This window comes from Dromaius novaehollandiae, chromosome 16 (genome assembly GCF_036370855.1).
Source record: "Dromaius novaehollandiae isolate bDroNov1 chromosome 16, bDroNov1.hap1, whole genome shotgun sequence".
Taxonomy (NCBI): Eukaryota; Metazoa; Chordata; class Aves; order Casuariiformes; family Dromaiidae; genus Dromaius; species Dromaius novaehollandiae.
Genome location: NC_088113.1, coordinates 15,963,517 through 15,983,875, shown reverse-complemented (window position 1 = coordinate 15,983,875; position 20,359 = coordinate 15,963,517). Strand labels below are relative to the sequence as shown.

The 20,359-nt window shown below is 38.4% G+C and overlaps 2 protein-coding genes across 7 annotated transcripts in view; both read left to right on the top strand.

The window, feature by feature from the left end:
• LOC112993231 (serine/threonine-protein phosphatase 4 regulatory subunit 1-like) overlaps positions 1 to 13,407 on the top strand; it is a 28,712-nt gene extending 15,305 nt beyond the window's left edge. For all 6 annotated transcript variants that reach the window (XM_064521568.1, XM_026116646.2, XM_026116645.2 and 3 more), the window contains 11 exons: positions 126 to 319; positions 676 to 1,112; positions 2,799 to 3,031; positions 4,090 to 4,182; positions 4,743 to 4,928; positions 5,231 to 5,392; positions 6,010 to 6,110; positions 7,236 to 7,356; positions 8,226 to 8,360; positions 9,126 to 9,267; positions 10,324 to 13,407. In XM_064521568.1, the coding sequence (XP_064377638.1) occupies positions 126 to 319; positions 676 to 1,112; positions 2,799 to 3,031; positions 4,090 to 4,182; positions 4,743 to 4,928; positions 5,231 to 5,392; positions 6,010 to 6,110; positions 7,236 to 7,356; positions 8,226 to 8,360; positions 9,126 to 9,267; positions 10,324 to 10,478 (1,959 nt within the window). In that variant the 3' untranslated portion in view covers positions 10,479 to 13,407. The remainder of the gene's footprint in view (positions 1 to 125; positions 320 to 675; positions 1,113 to 2,798; positions 3,032 to 4,089; positions 4,183 to 4,742; positions 4,929 to 5,230; positions 5,393 to 6,009; positions 6,111 to 7,235; positions 7,357 to 8,225; positions 8,361 to 9,125; positions 9,268 to 10,323) is intronic.
• Positions 13,408 to 13,553: 146 nt separating this feature from the next.
• ANKRD60 (ankyrin repeat domain 60) lies at positions 13,554 to 20,042 on the top strand. The gene is made up of 4 exons (XM_064521571.1): positions 13,554 to 14,828; positions 15,706 to 15,836; positions 17,966 to 18,131; positions 19,062 to 20,042. Exons 1-4 carry the CDS (start codon positions 14,654 to 14,656, stop codon positions 19,328 to 19,330), a joined length of 741 nt encoding a protein of 246 aa, XP_064377641.1. The 5' UTR covers positions 13,554 to 14,653; the 3' UTR covers positions 19,331 to 20,042.
• The last annotated feature ends 317 nt before the right edge of the window (positions 20,043 to 20,359 follow it).

Genomic DNA, 20,359 nt, shown 5'->3' with positions numbered 1-20,359 from the left:
TCATCTATTTGGTATTAAATGAAGCTGTTCCAGTTAGAAATAATTTTGAACCAAATTTTATTTTTCAGTTTTAACTCTATGGTAGTTGCATGAACCCTGAATGTTATGTCTTTATACTTTTTCAGGTTCGTCAGGCTGCTTTTCAGTCCCTTGGCCCATTCATTTCTACCTTTGCAAACCCTTCAAGTGCTGGTCTTTACATTCGAGAAGATGGTACACTGAGTATCCGACCATCGCCTCAAGATGTGACTTCCAGTTCCTACCAAGCAAACAACAACATAAATTTTATGTCCTCCAGTACAAATGTTGTGTCTTCCAGGTAAATCATAGGAAAAATAGGAAGTAGGGGAAGGGAAAAGAAAGAGGATAATTATTTTAATTGCTGTTCAGGACTAAAAACCTTAAAAATATGGATCCAGGAAAGGTATAAAGAGTGAGGTTGCACATGTGTCTGCTTGAGTGTAGCCACATTATTAAAATTTAATTTTTTGATGCCCTCACAGGAGGGCAAAGGGAAAAGTGGTGAAGTAAAATGTAGTGCTAACGCAGCATCTGTCTTTCTGCAGAGCGAATAAGCTTCTGTAGTTGTTGCTGTCTTGTAAAGCATTTCACTGAAAAGTACTGATCTAAGTTGCTTTAAATTTTATTTGGATAACTGTGTGCGTTTGTTATCAGTTCAGAACAACCAATGGAAGTCAAACCAGAGTCGTCGACTGAGGAGACTTCAGCTGAAGTTAATACAGTGCTCTCAGTTAACCATCTTAATAAAGACACATGGGAAGGAAGTTCAGATTGTTGTACCAATCCTGGAGAAGACCTGACTAGCTTGTCTCAGGGCGACAATGTTGCTGCTGGTGTCATAGAGGTCATTAAGGACAGCAATTTTCCAGGAATGAACTCGAGGCTACAGTCTGCTGAGGATGTATTTAATACTTTCTTGTACTGGCGCCCTCCTCTGCCTGATATAAGCCAGGATCTGGAGTTGCTTCAGTTCAAGTCTGAGAAGCACAAAGACAGCTGCTCTCTGCAGTGTAATAACTGTGTTGCCAGTAGTGAAATAAAAAAAGTCCTAGAAAGCTTACAGGAGCACATAGATGATCCAGATGTTCAAGGTGAGATTCTGTAACAGTAAAATGATGTTTCTTCCAAGCAGGTTTTCTCACAACCTTTACAAAACCCTTGACTGTTTTAATTGTCCTGGTATTCATAAGGTGATGAGACCTCCTTGGGTAATAAATTATTTTGCTTCAGGCTCAGCTATAGAAAGTTATGCCTTCTTCCCAAGACCTGAACTATCTCTAGAACAGGTGGAGAAGTATTTCTAGCTTCTGCTGGCATAAGAAACAGGGTTGGACCCAACTACAAAAGCGAAATCAATTGTTTGGCAACTTTCTGGAAATTGCTGAAAGCAGCTTTGATTTTGAGTATGGTAACTTTAAATACTGTGGGTTTGAGGGACAGAATTAGCTGTTAATTAGCCAAACAGATCTAATATTTGGTTGAGTGAGAATAGCCATAATTCCAAGTCACCTTTCTTTATCCTCCCTTACAAGCCTGTTGATGAATCCATTGAAGTGACGATAGTCTGATAGTGGATTGCATGTTTCCTGGGCCAAATCCCTCCTGACAGGTTTGTCATCTATAGTCAACTTGATTTCTTATTCCACTAAATCCCTTGAGTTCTCCTAGTGAGCAAACAGTTTTCATGTTCGTTCATCCCTTCTCTGCATGCCGAGTTGTATCTGTGGGAACTGGAGTCTCCTTTGGACTCCTTGCAGTGCTGTGAGCAGTAAGCTTACTGGCAGTGTGGCATATGTACTTGGCTACCCATCACCGTTTTGGTAAGGTACCAGAAAAAAAAATTTCTTCGAGTGCAAAAGACAAAGGATCAGAATGAAGGGCAGAGATTTAAATGATGGAAGAGGTAAAAACTTAAATTTTAAAAAAGGAGTGAAACAATAAGCAAAAACTGAAGTGAGTAAAGGAAAAAAGTAGTGTAACTGAGTTGCAGAAAGAAAAGGGAGATAGTAAAGGCAAGTGCTGAGGAAGAAGCACAATAACATTAAGTGGAACTGAGGCAAACGGAGTTGTTAACTTGACAGCTATACAGTTAGAAATTTCCAATCGATTGTAGTATTTTTCACCTTTAAAGTATGCTCTGGTATTTCCCCTCGAGACCGTAGTTGCTGTAGGCAGGTGCACAAGCATTACAAACTCTTAGTGACTTTTTGTTCCTAGCAGTCCATCAGAATGTTGCATAGCATACAAATACAGTTTGTCCTGACTTTATTGGTGACAGTGGTAAACCTGACCTTTGCTTTTTTTTAATCTACTTTGGCAAAACAGTCTGGAGGAGGTTTGACTAATTCCCTCCTCAGGGTAGATTTTTTTCAGAACTGTTTTAAATACCCATTGAGGGCCTTTCCAGGCAGCTGAACCAACTGAAGAATATCACAAAATGAGTTTGTATTAAAATGATAAGTGTCAAGAATGGGATGTGAGCCAGTGTCCTGTGATATTTCATTGTAGGGGATTGTCGGAAATAGCTGTCAGTGGTGGAAATTGTTAATATGTTTTGTTGAAAATGTTAATACATGCAGATCATTGCTCCTAATTTATGTGAAAGTTTTATGGAAGAGTACTAGTGCTTTCCTTTCTAACAGCAAATGCTTCCTAATTTACTGTTTCTGTGCAGCTTAGATTGGGCTTCTTTTTATCCTTTCACCTTAAGTAATTGCAAGCTTAATGCTTTTAAGTGCAGGAAGGAAACTAAAATAGTCTCCTTTTGTTTTATACAGCTCAGGTCCAAGTGTTGTCTGCTGCTCTCAGAGCTGCTCAGTTTGATTCCATCAGTGACTATGAGACCAAAAAAATAGAGAGCAGGGGCAAGCCTCAGAATGAAACAGCTATTTTGGATGAAGCAGCTGTTTCAGATGCGACCTGCAGCCAGGTAGAAGATGACACTCTTTTGTCCCGTACATCCCAGGATGACATCGGTGAGCAGTCTACCACCAGTATACTGAAAAGCACAGTAAGTATGCATTGTGCTCCACGACTGAAAGGAATTCTTACCAACTGAAGTAGTGTATATGTTCATGTAGTCCCTGATGTAACTGACCCACTTCTGCTCTAAAGCCTTTGAACATTGCTATGTCATAACTATCATATGCTACTGGTTTAATTCTTATATTATCTGTGTGCAAACAGAAATAATAGCCCTCAATAGCTTTGATTTTTTTTTAAAGAGTTTTGTAATAGCCTTGTAGGATTTTCAGATGAAATAAATCAAGTACAGTCTCACCTCTTCCTGTAACAAATCTAAAATTGGTCTTTTATCTCCAGATAAAAGGGTGAATCAGATGGTGACACCTACACTCTTCCTTGTTACTATTTTGTGATTATGAAGTACAGATAGAAGTTAAGAGAAATGTTTGCACAGTATTTAATGCTGCTGGAGCTAATAGGGAATCATAAAGAAAACTCCTCCTTGTCTACAAACAAGAGAGCCATATGTAAATTAAAACCTGTATAAGCAAAAATGTATAACGCTGAGTGGTCTTTGAACCACATATGGTTTTGGTCTTTAAAATCTCTTACTTTTCTCTAAGCTTTTTTGTTACTACTCAGATATGAATAATTTGATAGTCTTTGTAATTTGATAGTCTTGGAGTTTACAGCAGTATGTTCCAAAATAAGTAAAGCTTCTGTCATGGTATTGACTTCTTTGGAGCAAGTGCTCAGCTGCCTTGTTTAATATTAATTATTTAAATTTATGCTAAGAATAAAAAGTCTTTGAGTGTAATAAAAGTAGCTATCCAAAATCTGTATGGATGTTGGGTTTACTGCGTTAAATTAGATTGCTTTTTAAAATAAAAAGCTTTTTTAGCCTTTTTGCCAGTATGGTCATATTGTTTGTCTCAGTGTGAAGCTGTTTTGTCTTTTCATACTTGCGTAAGGACATTGAACAAGGCTTTGCCTGTAAAGGGCCATTCTGTATCTGAATTGCATTGTTTTGTAGTATGATGCTTTGAAATATCCTGAACAGTGGTAAGTCTAATTCATTTCATTAGCTAATACATCCTTTTACAGGACTCGGAGGAACAACACAGAGGAACCAGTGTGTTTTTAAAGAAAGAGCAAGAAAATAATCCACCATTTGAAGATGACAAGTCAAAATTACAGGTGATTAAAGCAGCATATAACCGCTTTAGTGGGGTACCAGGTACAATTCCTCTTATGTTTAGTATGGTGATAGCTTCTGCAACTGATCAGTTGCAGAGTGTGAAGCAATGCTCTCAGTGAAGAGAACTGTTTTTAACTGGAAAAGCTAGGGAGATTTCTGTTTTTAGTAAGTGAGCCTACCTGCTGCCTTTGGTGCTCTAGGCACCGAAGCACAGGCAATCTGTGCAACAGAGGTAGGAGCTAACTGTGCTGTTTTGTTACTGGATATGTTGTTCATCTTCAAGGAACATGAAATTTTGATTTGATGCAATGTGTTGATAAAGTAATACTTACTGCTTGTTGACTGCTCTATCCTAATGGGAGGACGAATAACTAAAAGAGTTGTGTACAGTAGTTTGTAAAGCTAGCCCATAAAACATGGTGTTTGACTACTGTTTTCTATTTTGCTGCCTGCTGGTTGGCAGCAAGAGATTACCGTAGCACAACAGATGTTTTTCCTTTCTGATCCTAAATAACCCAAAGGAAGAAATACACTGTTGATCTACTGTCTCTATCTACAGGATATTATACCTCAACCTTTATTAGACCAGTACTTGTCAATGACTGACCCTGCTCGAGCCCAGACTGTTGATACTGAAATAGCCAAACACTGTGCATATAGTCTTCCTGGGGTGGCCTTAACACTGGGCAGGCAGAACTGGCACTGTCTGAAAGATACGTATGAGACTTTGGCCTCAGATGTACAGGTAAAACAACTTTTTTTCTCGACTTATAAATCACAAATTTGAATAGCTTTTGTTCGGTTTGCTGCACTGAAATGATAAGTAATAGCAAGCATTTGCTAGTTAGTAAAAAGGGATAAAATGTACAATTAAAATATAAAATTCAAGACTTCTATCATATTTGCAAATTTTGATTTATGTTTTCTACTGCTGTGTAATTAGCTCTGTTTCATCTGCTTTCTCAATCCTTCACATAAGTGTAGTTCCGTAGCTGCTTTATTTTAATTATGATACCTAATCTAGTTTCCCTCTTAAACTGTTTGCAGTGGAAGGTTCGTCGGACACTGGCTTTCTCCATACATGAACTAGCTGTTATTCTGGGTGATCAGTTAACAGCTGCTGACCTGGTGCCAATTTTCAATGGATTCTTGAAAGATCTGGATGAAGTGCGCATTGGTGTCCTTAAACATCTCTATGACTTTCTAAAGGTAGGAAAATGTAATTTAAAAAAACTTCTCTTGGCATTTTTTCTCCTGACTTTATTATATAATCTTGAAAAATTAATGAAATGTGTGCAGGTATCAATATCCAATTACAAATGCTTAGTTTTGTGAAGTACTGCCACTCTGTGTATATGTGTATTCCCTTTCTAAGGTCCTTCACTTCTCTGCTGTCTCATATCCCATGAAAATATCTAAACTAAAAACCCTTTGTAAATGCTCCTAAGTGTTTTGGAAGAATTAGTATTTTGTGCAGTCAAGCTAGCAAGTTGGCCATGAGCAATTTATGTTTGGGGTAGGAGAAGAGAGAACACATCTTTGAACTGCTGCATAATGAGTGTAAATCTTTAATTTTTCATTGCTCAGTCTTATGCTCAAAGATGGGGCTTTGACAAATATCCTTGCAGAAGTGATCACATATGTACTTGTCTAGATGTCAGTCTTCTGTGTGCAGGTACTCTGCTGGTGTGCGCAATCTTTAGTATCTTGTAGATGATCACTTGCCTTCAGGTAGGAAAATGCAAATTGGTGTGAATAGAGGAATACTGTAGAGAACTGAGTTTTGAATTTTATCAGCTTTATGCTAGTAATCGTTTTTCCTTCAGCTACTTCATGCAGACAAAAGGCGAGAGTATCTTTACCAACTTCAAGAATTTGTGGTGACCGATAACAGCAGGAACTGGCGGTTTCGTTATGAGCTGGCAGAGTAAGTGAGCTTGTGAATTTTTGATTTTGATCCATGTTACTAACTTGGAGATAGCTAATTGTGCCCAGAATTTAGCACACCATAACTTTGAGTTAAAAGATGACAGCCATTCTTTGTTTAGGAACTGAACCTAAAGGCCAGCTGGCTGGTTGTTGTGGGTTTTTTTGGGTTTTTTTTGGGTTTTTTTTTTTTTTGCAAGTTGTGTTTTAATCAACCATGACTGAAAGTGAATGTTTATGATATGTCAAAGGGAAGATTTGCTGGCTTGCCTGTAGCTTATAAAATACAGAAATCTGATAGCTATTATCTGATAGATACTGAGACGATACTTTAGATTCAGAACTGAATAGTTCTGGCCATCTATGAAATCAGTAAAATGCGTGCATGAAGTCACTTATCTAATAAGTGCATAATATAAAAGCCATTTTGTGTGTGTGTGTGTGTGTGTGTGTGTGTGTGTGTGTGTTTTTTTTCCTTTGATTTAGCCTGCAGCTAAAATCTGACTTTCATGGTTATCTCAGTTCCTTGTTTGGACTATTGAAGATTTACTCTCCTTTGTTACTTGGTGTAACAGACTAAATGTAGCTGAGGGGCAGCAATGTTGTGTAGAAGTTTCCTGACATCTAGTGGAGAGCTGGGTATAACTTCGTAGGGTTGGTTTGTGTGTGACTGCCAGCAACCCGCCAGCGTTGGTATGGCTAGAATGAGTTCTGTGCAGTTTCCCATGATTAAATCATTTTCTGAAACATAGGTCTCTACATTGAAGTAATTTTTTTTCTATTTTTACTTTACAAGAATGTTCAGAGTTTTGGCCTGAAACTGTGAAGAAACTTCTCATTGTAGTTTGGCTTGCAGTTTTTGTGATTATTTGGGGTAATTTTGATGCCTTTGTACGTCTACAGTTTGAGTGAAGGTTTATACCTTACACTACTGGATAGATTAAAATATGTGCCTCTTTACACGTGCACCCCTTTGAAAGTAAATAGAACAAGCTATTCAACTGCTGTGTAATAACCATGCTAGTCTTCAAAACTCCAAATAAGCCTTCCCTGCATCTTGCAGGATGGTATAAGCAGAGCTGGTTAGTGCTGCACTTCCCAGAGCTAATCCCTTTCTTCGTTTCAGGCAGCTGATCCTGATATTAGAACTCTACAATCCCAATGATGTATATGACTACTTAAGACACATTGCACTAACTCTCTGCTCTGATAAAGTGTCGGAAGTTCGGTGGATCTCCTTCAGACTGGTAGGGAATCTGGTTTGGTTTCTGGCGGAAGCTGAGGAAAATGATTCTTGTGAGGAATCTGTCCGTGTAGCCGAAGAAGCTAGTGTCTGTCTCTAGTCAGAAGTTACTAGCCTTTGTGAACTCTCTCTGCTCTTTCAGACAAGTATTGTGAAGGTGGATGTGTTTTGATAAATGTGGTAAAAAATGGGGAAAAAAGTGAAACAAAAACTTTAAATTCTGTGAAAGCCAGCCAACTCAAAATATTTTTTTAAAGTCTTTCTCTCCTGGTTGTACCTGAATGACAAGTTTATTTTTAACTGGGTGGAAATGAGAAAATGGATGATTTAGGAGAACTTCCTCTAGCTCTAAAAAAAGAAAAACAAAACAAAAAAAACACTAGTCTTTCCTTGGAGTTGGTTTGATTTGTTATGAACTTGATGATAACACCATCTCCCATAGATGCTCTGAATGAGCGGCAAGTTGAGTTCCTTTTTTTCCTCCTCTTTTTTTCTTGATCTTTTATTTTAAGCAACACAGAAAAACCCATTACTTTAATGGTTATTTTAATTTCTTTTAGTGATTTTTTTGATCCATTTGCACAAACAGAGTTTTAAAGACAGTTTCTTCCTATCCCAACTCATGCTTTCTCTGCAGAAAGCTTTTCTACAGCTTTCTGTAATTTATTAAAATTATTTTAAAAATATATAATATAAATTAATATATACATTTAAAATTATTAAAGTCTGCAAGTACAGCTGGTTATATTTAATATACTCTCTTTAATGTTCCTCTGTAAGAGTCAAATAAAATTAGGTCTTTCTGACTGCTGGTGTGACAGTTTAAATCTCGCCTCTGATTTCCTTCCCCCCCCCCCTTACTTTGCCCCACAGGTTGTTGCAATACTGCAGAAGTTCTATGCAAACAATGCAAATGCACTGGGATTAAATTTCATTAATGAACTTGTAGTGCGGTTCCGTCACTGTTCCAAGTGGGTTGGAAGACAAGCTTTTGCCTTCATTTGTCAGGTTGGAATGCTCTCTTCTATGCTTCTGTGTATGGTTGTTTTGGAGCCAGTATGCAGCTTGTCAGTAATGTAGGCAAAACTGAAATTTGTACCCCAAAGATTTTTGTCGCTGTTCTTGGGTTGATAAAAGGCAGTAGCAGAATTGCTCCGGTCTCAGCAGTAGTTTATGGCTATCCAGTTTTGACACTGTGGTTCCTGTTTTGGACTATGCCTTCTGCAGGAACAGCTGATTCTTGTCCTTTCTGGCATCCTAGCAGCAAAGTCAAGAACTGATGAGTCCTAAGCTGAGGTGCATTTTCTAACACCTACTTTGACGTGATAGGATAAGGGTTTGCAAGATCTCTTTGAACTACCCATGATTGTCGGACGCTGAGAACTGTTTACCTCTTTATTTCCACATGCAAAAAACCAAAAGGCTTGCTCCAGTAAAGATGGAGAGCAAGTTGGGGGGGGGGAAGGGATTGAATGTTGGAAGGCAGAGGGATGGTGACAGAAAAGAGAGCAGTGTTTCCTAGAATATAGTTTAAAGATAGTTGTCTGTCCTTGCTGGGTCATCTTCAGATGAATTTTGGAATGGTAAGACATACTCATAACAGTATTTCAATTTCATAAAGGCTATACTTATTTCACCAATGTGGAGTATATTTTTTCATAATTAAACATTGACTTTTTTACCGATAGGCAAAGTTAAGGCCAAGAAAAGACTGGCAAATAGTGTATTTGTAAGATAAATCTTGCTTTCTCATGTTCTCCATTTATCCTGTAGGCAGTAGTAGAAGAAGAATGTATGCCTGTCGACCAATTTGTTGAACATTTACTCCCCAGTCTTTTAAGTCTTGCTTCAGATCCTGTGCCAAATGTAAGGGTTCTGCTCGCCAAGGCTCTAAGGCAGACGTTATTGGAGAAAGGTGTGGTTATTAATTTCCTTTGAAAGAATTAATGTCTCATGAATTCTGTCCTTCCTCTGCCAGTGCAGTTCTTTACAAATTGGCTCACTCAACCGGTAAAAGGATTTTTGGCTTTATTTATATTGAAAACAAATTATACCCTATAATCTGGGATACTGCATTTAAATTCAGATTTAGGAATGTATAAAACGGAATATTTCTTTAATTACGAAACCTGCAGTGACTTTTCTTTCTTAGAATAACTGTTCATCTTATCACTAAAGGACCTGAAACTGACATTAGCAAAAATTTGTCAAATGTAATATTTTATCCACTAGAGGGCAGTTTCATACTTGTTTATAATGGGAAGTAATAAATGTTGCTGCTTATGGGTTTTTTTAGTCTCTATGGTGTCTATAGCACATACATTTCTTAATAAATTTTAAACATTGTGTTAAGATTCTTTTGATATATTCTGAACCTTTATGCTAATATAGTAGTTTTCTGTGTGGTCATTCAAACAAAGTGTTGTCCCCTTTTCTGAAGTGTTTTACATTGTTGTCTTAGTCTTAAGCTAACAGCTCTACTAGTAAAGAATGTAATTTTGCATGCTGCCACAACTTACTGTATTATGGCTCCTTAAAAAAAATCAAAAAATAAAACCCAGGTGATGATTTCTTTTACAAAGGGAGATGCACAAGAATTTCTTCTCCTATCCGTTTTCAGAATAAAGTATGCAGAGTGTTCTGTAAAAACATTGTACAATAGCAGCTTCCTGAGCTTGCTTGATCTTACTAGCATGTTTTCATATAGGGCTCAGCAAAAAGAATCTCTTTTAGAAATACCTAAGTACTTCCCCAGTAAGACATTATTGAGTGAGAAGCATGTTTCTCTTTCTTTCTGTCAGCTTCCCTAGCTTGCTGTAGTTTCTCTAAGGAGTCTCTGATTTGGATGTGCTACCCTAGATGATTTTGGCAGCTTCTATATTCTAGCACTGTATATGTCCTGTAGTTTAAGAAAAAGTTTCACTGGTTCTTTTGGTTTTGATTGAAATTGTCTTTTCTCCCTTTATTCTAGCTTATTTTAAAAGTGTTGGCAATCCTCATCTAGAAGCTGCAGAAGAGACGGTTCTAGCTTTGCAATCTGACAGAGACCAAGATGTGTCTTTTTTTGCCACCATAAAACTAAAGCAGAAAAACATGGACAATACTTCGATTGAAAAGCAAAACTAATGTGTCCTATAAACCATGAACAGCAAAATGGTTATTTGCCTCATGTTCACACTTAGTATGAATAACATGGACAAATAAGAAAAGAACCTTTTGTCATCTACTTGAGCTGGAAACAGCCTGTTCAAAAATGCAGTGATCTTCATTTAATGACCAGTTTACATCTACAGCTGTGCATGATATGCATTAGCAGGTTTTTTTTGTCCTTGTAAATGTGGGTGATAACTCTGATGTCAGCCCACAGTTCTGCATTGTATATAAATTCTTATACGTATTCAGTGTTTCAATGTAATCAGAGTTCATATTCCGTAATTAAAAAAAGACGAACAATTTCAGTAGTAGAGCAGTCTGCTATAAGCTTGAAATGGTTTCTTACTTTTAAAACCTTGATAGCAGATTTAAGTAAGGATATTCCTTCCTCATTTTTATTGTAGCTTTTGTATTGTTTAAAGTATTGCATTTTATTTTAACTGAAAAAAGTGTATATATGTGAATAGCTCTTAAATCTTAACAAAAAATGATGAAGAATTTAATCCCGTATCAATGAAAAAGCTCAAAAATCATTTCATTTTATACAGTGGTTAATTTGTTGAAATTAAGCCATGGTTCATTTTTACTTAATGTGATATTTTTTAAAGCACAGAGAGCTCAACATTCTTTGTATATTGTGACTTTTCTATTACTTTGTTATTTCTAAACTATAGTCTTACAGGTGTTAACACTGTTTTAATTACTGCAAGAGCTTATAGTTGTATGTAGACTGTTGATTTCCCCAACTGAAAATTACTCTTTCTACCCTAGTAAAGTTCACTTCAGTTAAGGGATTCAGAGTTCCTGGAATACATGATATATCTTCAGAGGAATATTACAGAATTTTACAGAGTGCTTAAGTTTTGTACATGTCTTTCATGCAAACCTGATTTGGAAAAAAACACCTTTTAACTGGTCCAGCATTCGAATCCCTGAGAACCTGCTATTTCATGCCTAAGTAAGAGGTAAGGGGATTTTATTTGGGATTTCTAATTTCTGGAATGTTTCAAATGGCAAATGTTCACTCGTGTGTGTATGTGTATATACATACATATAAATATATATGTGTATATTTTATACATACACATGAGTATTTGCCATTTGTTATATTAACAAAATTCTCGTAATAAAATCTGCTAGCTTTTAACCATTTTTCAAAACTATCAAGCTGATACTTTTTGGTGGATCCTGTCCTCTCTCATGTCCCAGATCTGCAGTTAATGTAGGACCTGTCCAAAAATGAATGCTTAATTTATCTATTACTACATGAGACCATTCTTTAGTAATTATTGTGTCCACACAAAGAAAGTATCATAAGTAGACCAGTGGGAATATTTCTTTCCCCTTATGTCATTACTATACTAATTAAGTAGTTCAACTGCGTGAAAGTTTTTTACAGAAACTAGAAACTATTACTTTTTTTTTTTTTTTTTATCTGGATTGTCTGCAATACAGCAAGTAAGTTCCTCAGCTGGGCTCTGTATTTTTTTGGAGGGTTCAGTTTTGTACAAGTCTGTCTAACTATAATTTTGTATTATAATGTACAGTATTTGTAATAAATTGTTTTCTTGCAAGATCATAAAATGCTTTCAGAAGTTAGTCAAATATACCATTGCTATCACTGCTATTACAGTAAACAGTATAAACTCTGTAAATTCTGCAACATTCTACATTTAACTTTTTATTTTTTTTATAATTTAAAACAAATGCCTCTTCAATACAGTCTTTTTATGATTGCAATTTCTTAGCAAAAAAATTAATTTTTTCTAGTTCTAATATCTTTTTCTAATGCTGGCGTTATTGGTATTTTCTAACAGTTCAAGTTTTCTAAGACTTCTGACAAGGGTTTACTTTTGTTTTTTTATTAACAGCTCATTACATTTCTCAGTATTGATCAAATTTTTTTTAAGTGTGTGTATATATAAATAAGTATGTTTTAAACATACTGTATATAAATTAGATACTTTGAGCATTAACCCAACCTAGTTTCTGTTTGTCAAGTAATCTTAAATAATTACCTTTTCTTGCCACAATCCACTGAAAAAACATAAGCTTCCATATGTTTTAGAATGTTTGGGTAGTTTTCATTAAAATTTTTAATTAGAACATGTGTAAACAGTAAGCCACTAGCTATAAAATTTAACTAAAAGGCTAAACAAAGTTCTTGTTTTTTAAGATATTTTGGTACCTCTCTAGCTCCAGAAATTCATATCTATTTTAAGTGGTATGATTTCAGCAGAGCTTTTAAAACAGTTGTTAAAACTGTAGTTGCATGCACTAATAGGAGATTACAACATAGTTCTTTTATTTGTAGGCAATGTGCAGGTCTAAAACAGGCTTAACCTTTGCAAGGTTTGCCTCTTTTTTTAATTTTATACTAGAAATATGATTTCAGCATGACTAAAGACTGCACTTTACATCTTGTACTAGACAAATGTATGCAATGAAGAGTAAAGCTATGTGTTCACATACAATTCTCTGGGTTGTTTAAATTATGCAAAAATATATATTTTAAAAAGCCAGATGGAGCAAAGCTAGGTAGTTGATCCACTGTCACAAAAGCAGAAAGAATACCACTTTAAAACGTTTCTGACTAAGGAACATGAAAATAATGTTAGTGGTGCAATATTGCTTGGATGCTGTAGGTAATTATCAGGCACTTGTAATCCAAAGCATGTTAGTCATGTTGCTTAGAATTCAAACTCACTGGTATGTTATGTGTGATATACACTTGGCATCTAACAGGATGCTGCCCTAGTGGCAGTTGTGTCTGTACACAGTGTTGTTTAGAGCCCAAATAAGCGGGGACACTCTGGAAGTGCCACTCATTTGTCAGAATAGAGAATCTATGTAACTTTTTATTTGTATTTATCTCAATAAATCCTGTGACTGTTTTATGAAATTAACTTGTAACTGACTTTTGTCGTAAACAGGATATGAATGTATTTTTTGGTTAAGGAAATGTCTCCCAAGCATAAATGCTTTGTCATCTCTTAAACCAGGATTGAGTGTGGAATTCATCATACTGTATAATAAAAAACCCATAGGTGGCCAGAGATTTGACGCGGATCTCTCTGCGCTTTTTCCTTGAAGTGAGCATGCCAAAAGGGCTTTGAAACTAAAATTGTTCTGTTGGAACCGAAACTCTAGCGAAGTGCATTTTAAATAGAGAGAAGTCATGTGCTGGGTTAGACTGGCTTTCATATCCTTAACTTAAAACCTTCTCTCTTCAAATGTCACCCTGAAAGGATGTTCTGGGCTGGTCTTTCACTTCAGTGTTGCTTTCAGGCTTCTTGTGTTAATGAACTCTACATAGTTGCTGGGTCCTTAGGAAAAAAGAACAATCAATGATGCCTCGTGGGTTGGTTTTGCTGCCCTTCTCAGGAGCCTTCCTGTATATTCTGCTGCTGCAGTCACCCTCTTGGTTGTGTTTCATATGCTCACTGGCAGCTCCATCCTGTACTCTAGAACTTCTCCCAACTGCTGCTAAGGGATATATAACCTCCCTTCCTTTTCTCTGCAGGATTTTAGCTGATGCGAAAGTGAGGACAGCAAGTGGTCTTTTGTTTTCTTTTCCCTCCTGTTAGCCTACCCACAGATTTTGAGTAGGACATAAGACCCTAGTGCAATAAAGTGGAAGCAAATAAAACAGCCACATGTTCTTTGCCTTCACTTGAAACTAAACATGTAGATTGAGATCTAAATTTGAACAAAGAAAACAGGTATGTAAAATATGGACAGCATGATGGCTAATGTCAAAGGAAGGTTTTTACCTGAATTACTTCTCTGTTTCTCTGCTGCCTGTCTTCCAAGCAAGCTTTTGTCATGCTAATGAAAATCAAAAGATGGGCAAGAACAAAACAAAACAAAAAAACCTTCCTGTAATCGCCCTTCTGTATGCATGGATGCTCTCTGATAAGTTCATATAGGCTATTATGTCACCTGCGCACACCAAACTGTGATGTCAGTTTATGCTGCCTGGATATCATAATGTGCTGGTATGATAAACAAGGAAATCTATCCTTAATGATGTAGGGAATTTTGATTAGAGGAATTTCCAGGGGAGGGAGGAATTACTACCGGATCTAGACTCCAGTCCTAAGAGAGGAAAGGCTCACAGACTTCTACTCGGGACTGGATTCATAATTATGTCTTTTTTGCCCCCACGGATTTTCAGTGTCCAGCTCCATCTAGCTGAAACTAATGAGATCTTTTCACTGCCTCAATGCCAAAATGACTTGACTTTGAAGAAGCTTAAGCCCCATTTGGAATTACTGACTGGGATACCCCTTAATTTCCAGCGGCTTCAGTACCTGGATGAAGGTAGGAACCTGTAACCTCTGTGGGATCCTTGGCAATTATTCTCAGTATCCCTGTACCTGCTAGTGGTGACTAGCATGGTGCTTACCTGGATGACGATCAAAGTTCTGCTTTCCTCTTTTTACCATACTGTACCTGGAATTCATCTCCTAACAGTTAACTTTGCTTCCTGCTGCTTAAAGGTAAAATCTACTTACCAGGACCTTCTTAGGAAATTGCAAGTGCTGACCTCTGAATTCCTGCCTGGTTTGTCAACAGCCAGTGTTAATACCTGGTTGATTCACCCCAACCTCACATAGCTTTAGCAAGGTTCTGGTCCGTTTCTTTGCAGTTGGAACTGTGTGGAGTAATGTTTTTCCAATTAGATCAGCTGAGTGTGTGTTGGAGTACTTAGTTTTGCAGGTAGCAAGCAGAGATTCTAAGAAAAGTCCTTCCTTTAAACTTGTTTCAGTCTGCTACTTAAAACCAAGCAACCTCTTCCTGCTATTTGCTATCTCCATGTCTCCAAAACAAAACAGAATTGGTGGTTTATTTTTAAAATAAAGACACTGTGTGTGTGGATACACTTGCATATGTTCTCCTGCAGTCTTGGTGCTTAACGTGCTGCCTGTAGCTTTCTGTGGGCTTCAACCATATTATCCTATTAGGACTATACTGTAGCCTTTTCCAAGCTAGGAGTATGTCTGTGTTTTCATAGCTTTAGCACTCTTGGACCAAAGCCTCCTTGGGGCATTAGATAGCAAAATTGGAGGACAATGACATGTCTAAAAGAATTCAGCCACTGCCTTTTCCACCCCCCCCCCCCCTTTTCTTTTTTAGCTGGTCATCTTCTCTGAGAGTATGTTGACTTCCTTTTCTTTTACTTTATAACTCCCTACAGTAGATCTGCCAGATGATTCTACATTTAAGGACAATGAGATCGTCCCTGGTGGAACAATTACGATGCGCGTCTGGCGACAAGATGGCTGGGGGCGTCTTGTGGCAGCTGCTGCAAAAGGAGAAACCGGGAAGGTTGATTCTGTTACTTCTGTGAACAGGAGGGTACTATGTGTGGAAATGCTAAAAGTGTATTGTTGAAGGTCCAAGGGCTTTTATAAAACAAGTATTCATAGAGCAAGTAGTGGAGAAGTCTTTAATGGGGAGGTTTTACTGTAAAAATTATGTAGGTTGTATTCCTTGCAACAGTTTAATCCTGAAAATTGAAACTCGAAGGGGACTGGTAATCTGAAGATGGGAGTTGGGGTAAGACTAAAGAAGGAGGAGTCAATCCTTAATGCAGTTTGGTTTAAAAGGAAGACTTTTTTGTTGCTGTTGGCAAATGGCACATACAGTTGGAGTGCAAGTTTTTTCTTTTCTCTGTTGTGTAACTTTTTCTAGCACTGCTATTAGTGTATTTCCAGATTGCTTTTCTTGTCCCTGCTTATCCTAGTTTATGAAAAAAGTTTGGATTTTCTTATTCCAGTTGACTGCCATTTTGCTTTCCCAAGATGCTTTCTGAACAAAAGATATTTAGTCCCTTAGTTAGAAGACGAGATTTCTTTTTTTTTTTTTTCTTCTCAGGTGTCACAGCAAGGCTAAGAGACTTGGCTGATACTGTGTGAATCGGAGGTAGAAATTCTGTTTCTTGGTCTATCCTCCACTTGCCATACTGACTCCGAAGTAAGAACGGGAGTCTGTACTCCTTCAAAACACATGACAATGTCAGAATCAACGAGCAGGAGATGTTCCCCGTCTTCTCCACTTTACCTGGTGCTGGTTGACAGACCATCCTGAGTTTGTGATCCTGTCAAGTTTGATTAGTGAGAAAGCTTTGATTTTTGTGGAACAGATAGTTTCTGGTGCTTTGACAGAGGGCATGCTGCTTTCTTGATTTAGGACTGAAATGTTGTCTCAGCAGAAAGACAGGGTATTCTGTGTAACTGATTTGTACTGCAAACCTTCAGGCCTGAACAGATGTGGTCATGAAATATATTTTGGCACCTTTTATAAAGAAAGAACCATTATCTCTGTTGCCCTGGCCAAGTTCCAACTTGGCTAATTACATTCTGTTCTTCCGCGTTTCCCCAACCATTGCAAATGGATACCGCAGGGTTCTTCGCTTCCTATCGTTAACTGTTGTGTAGTGTTGCGGTTCATTGGTAAGCAGCTGTTCTACTTCGTGCCACAAATGGCTTGCATTTTGCTATTGGGCAAAGTGTGTGTGTGTGGTTCCCCCCCCTCGCCCCCATGGTTTGATTTCCCTATGTATTAAAAAATCTTCCTACTCTGTGTTGAGCAGGAAACGGATGTGCCACAAAGACAACAGTGTTGTTTGAAATGGAAGATGCAGTGCCATAAGAACTCCACAAAAAACTTGTGACACTGTTGATTTTCAACTGAAAACTGATTTTTTGAAGAAATAATTCTGCAGCTGCTCTAATAATGGGTTTCCACTTACTAGATGAGAAAAGTGGAAATTGTGGTGCATTGTGGAAGGTGTATTCCAATCTGGAACTGATTTCTTGTGAAGAACAGGACCGTGAGGCACCTGAAAATTGTTCCCAGGAGGCCTCTCGGCAGCACTTTAGGACTGATATGTGGGTTGTGGGTGGGTGCTTTTTGTTTTGTTTTGTTTTTTTTAAACCAAGGAAGCTCCTTTTGGGCTTGAAAGTAATATAAGAGTATGTCTCCCGAGGCAGATAATGCTTATGAGTTGTATACTGGCTGGAATTAAATCTCAAAGTCTCACCTGAATATGCTAGCTCATAAGGAAACTGGGCTTACATGGTCACGCTGTTTGTCTTGGTCCTTTTACCAAAAACTTGTAATCAGGTTGTTTCCAGCTGATTTAAGAGAAGGATAGGGATTACAAAGAGATGAAATTTCTGTAGGAGTTTGTAGAGCTTAATAACTATATACAAAAGGAAAACCCATATTAATGTTCCCTCCCAAGGGATGTCTGTAAGTAAATATCATTAGACAGTAGAGAATCCAGATGGGACAGAAGAATAGGAAACAAGCAGATATTATTTGGCTGGTCTTGGAGTGATTTATGAAGTGTACAAGCATCCCCTAAGTACAGGTACAAGTCTTTGTTGTTATCTAGAAGAAATCCAACTATCCTTTAGAAACAGATAAAAAGGTTTCCATTTATTTTGCAGCTAGCCCGTCTGGGAGTTACGGAGGACTTTGCAGGCTCCACTCCATACGCAGAGTTCCTGGGGCCGGAGCGGAGGAAGGAGTGGGTAGCGCACCGAGCTTCTGTGGCACTGTTTGTTGCCAGCCATAGGGGCTGTGTCAGAACTGCTGAGTTTCTTCTGAGACATGGTAATATTCTTACATAGTTACAGCCAAAAAAGAACTGTGCCAAACACCAGACCACCTTGCTGCTTACCAAGATCATAGAATTTTACCCAAATTATTTTGCATATTTTGTATTTGAGGTGGAGAATGCAGTCAGCCCATCAGTCCTGATGTAGACTTGAAAACAATAAAAACTGCTGCCCTTGCTAAGTGGAATGACTTTCAACGTTAAAGTAGGAAACTCATAGTGGAAACAGGATTTCTGATTCTGACTTCCATTCTTTGAATCTCATTTATTGCTGTTTTCTTAGGACCTAGAAAAGCTTAATTTTTCATCAGTCCCGTGCAATGCTTGATCTGTCACTGAGATGCAATAAGAGCTGCCAGCATTAGTTTCAGGGCTCTGGCCTTCGGGTTTTCAGTTGCTTTGCGACTAAATAAACCTTGTTTCCCCAGCCATCTGCATTTGCACAGTGGACAGTCCTTTGGGTCAGTTCAGGTCACCTGAATGTCCTGAATGAAAGGGCAGGTATTTGTTCTCATTTTCAATGATTAAAAAGTGATTGCTGAGGAAAAAAAACCTTGTCCAAATGTTCCCTTCAATCCAGGTTCTTGAACCTGTCTGTGTTAAAGAGTCTCCTTGTTTAAAAGATGGCATAGTTGTCTCTCCGTAAGTGACAGGTCTCAGTGCAGAAGCAGCGGTGACGCCCAGCCAGGGCGAAGCAGTCAGTGGTCCCCTGAACAGAACAAAGAATATCAAATTGTTGTATGTTAGCCGTATTTGCCTGAAGGCAGGAGTATTTGTTCAGTAGATAGATTTGTTAATTCCGGTGATTAGATTGTGAAAAAGGCAAACTGCCTTCAGAAAAAAAGTGAGGTAAATTCTGGCCCACAGGTGGCATTTTTTCCCTGTCGTGTGCCTTGTCAAACTCGGACTCCATGTGCTTTTTGCAGGTGCGGATTTGCATTCGAAAACCCCGCTGGGAAGGACTGCTCTTCACGTTGCTGCTGTCGCGGGCCGGTGTGCCTGCATTGAACTGCTGCTTAGCTACGGGGCGCAAGCTTTTGACCCAGATCGCGAGGGACAAACTGCAGTGAGCCTTGCCCGCTTGTGGGGCCAGAAGCAGAGTGAACACACCATGTTCCGCTTCGAGTGGAAGAAAAAAGTAGCTGGTGCTGTGCCATCCATCATCTCTGAATCAAGCCTTGCGGAAGACATCTGATCCCATGTCCTAAAATACATATGGGCTAACTTGGTTCTGGCAAGTTTCAGTGGACAGTCAGTAATTTTCCTAGAGACCGCGTCTTCAAATATAGGTCACTGGATGAGATTTGTAGGGTTCAGTTATGAAATAAATTCATATACTGGTGATGCTGCAGCAAAGATGATGGCTAGCTTGGCAGCACAGCTCTCAAACGTGCTCTTAATTTGTAGCTTAAGTATTTGTAAAATCGTTCCATAGCCAGATTGGCCATTTAGTTAATACAGTTTGTAGCGGGAGCGCGAGCCTGTCTGCCAGTCCTCTGGAATGCTCCTTGCTGGGGTAATTTCCTCATAGTTGGCAGTAGACCAAGGCAGTGTAGTTTAATGGGTGTTTCAGGGGACTGGAAATCTCCAGATCTTTAATCCAGTTCTGCCCCTGACTGGCTTTATTGCCTCTGGCCGATCAGTTAAGGCCTATTTTATAAGTAGGGGAGTCTGTCTGCCATGGGAGGGTGCAAGCAAAGCTTATGTGCCTGTAAGTGGCTAAATGATTGCCTAAAGTCAAAATCAGTGCTTTCTTACTGTCTCCAAATTTTTAGGCCTCCAAGCTTTGGTGGGGTTCATGGAGTCAGCGGCAGGGTGAAAGGACCCACTGCTCATCTGCTTTCAGGCTTTGTTGGTGTCCCAGCTTCTTTAGATGCTTTAGAAATAAAAATACTATTTGTGGTCTCTTTATGCTTCTATGGTCAGCAGGAGGAAGCTGAGCTTCTGGTCTGTTTCCTAGGGGCCTAATGGGGACTCGAAATGCTCAGTCTCTAGCAGTTTCCATCGTCTTGCTTGAAGAGATGTTTTTTCCAAGGAGCTCCGTACTGAACTTCCAGTTAACTGCAGAAGAGGTGGTTCTCAGGGGGAACTGAGCACTTAGGAAAGCTTGGCCCACTGCGTTTTTGCCTGCGAAGCATGTGTAGCCAGGAGACTACAACTGACCAACATGAGTTGTTCTTGGTTGCTTGTGTCGGAGCGTTTTCTTTAGCTGGTACCAGGATTG

Bases quoted from the DNA above. Each gene is read 5' to 3' on its own strand.
- ANKRD60 (XM_064521571.1), top strand. From the start codon at position 14,654: ATGTCTTTTTTGCCCCCACGGATTTTCAGTGTCCAGCTCCATCTAGCT. The intron at 15,837-17,965 runs GTTGATTCTGTT...TTTATTTTGCAG, and splicing joins CAAAAGGAGAAACCGGGAAG to CTAGCCCGTCTGGGAGTTAC. The intron at 18,132-19,061 runs GTAATATTCTTA...TGCTTTTTGCAG, and splicing joins TGAGTTTCTTCTGAGACATG to GTGCGGATTTGCATTCGAAA.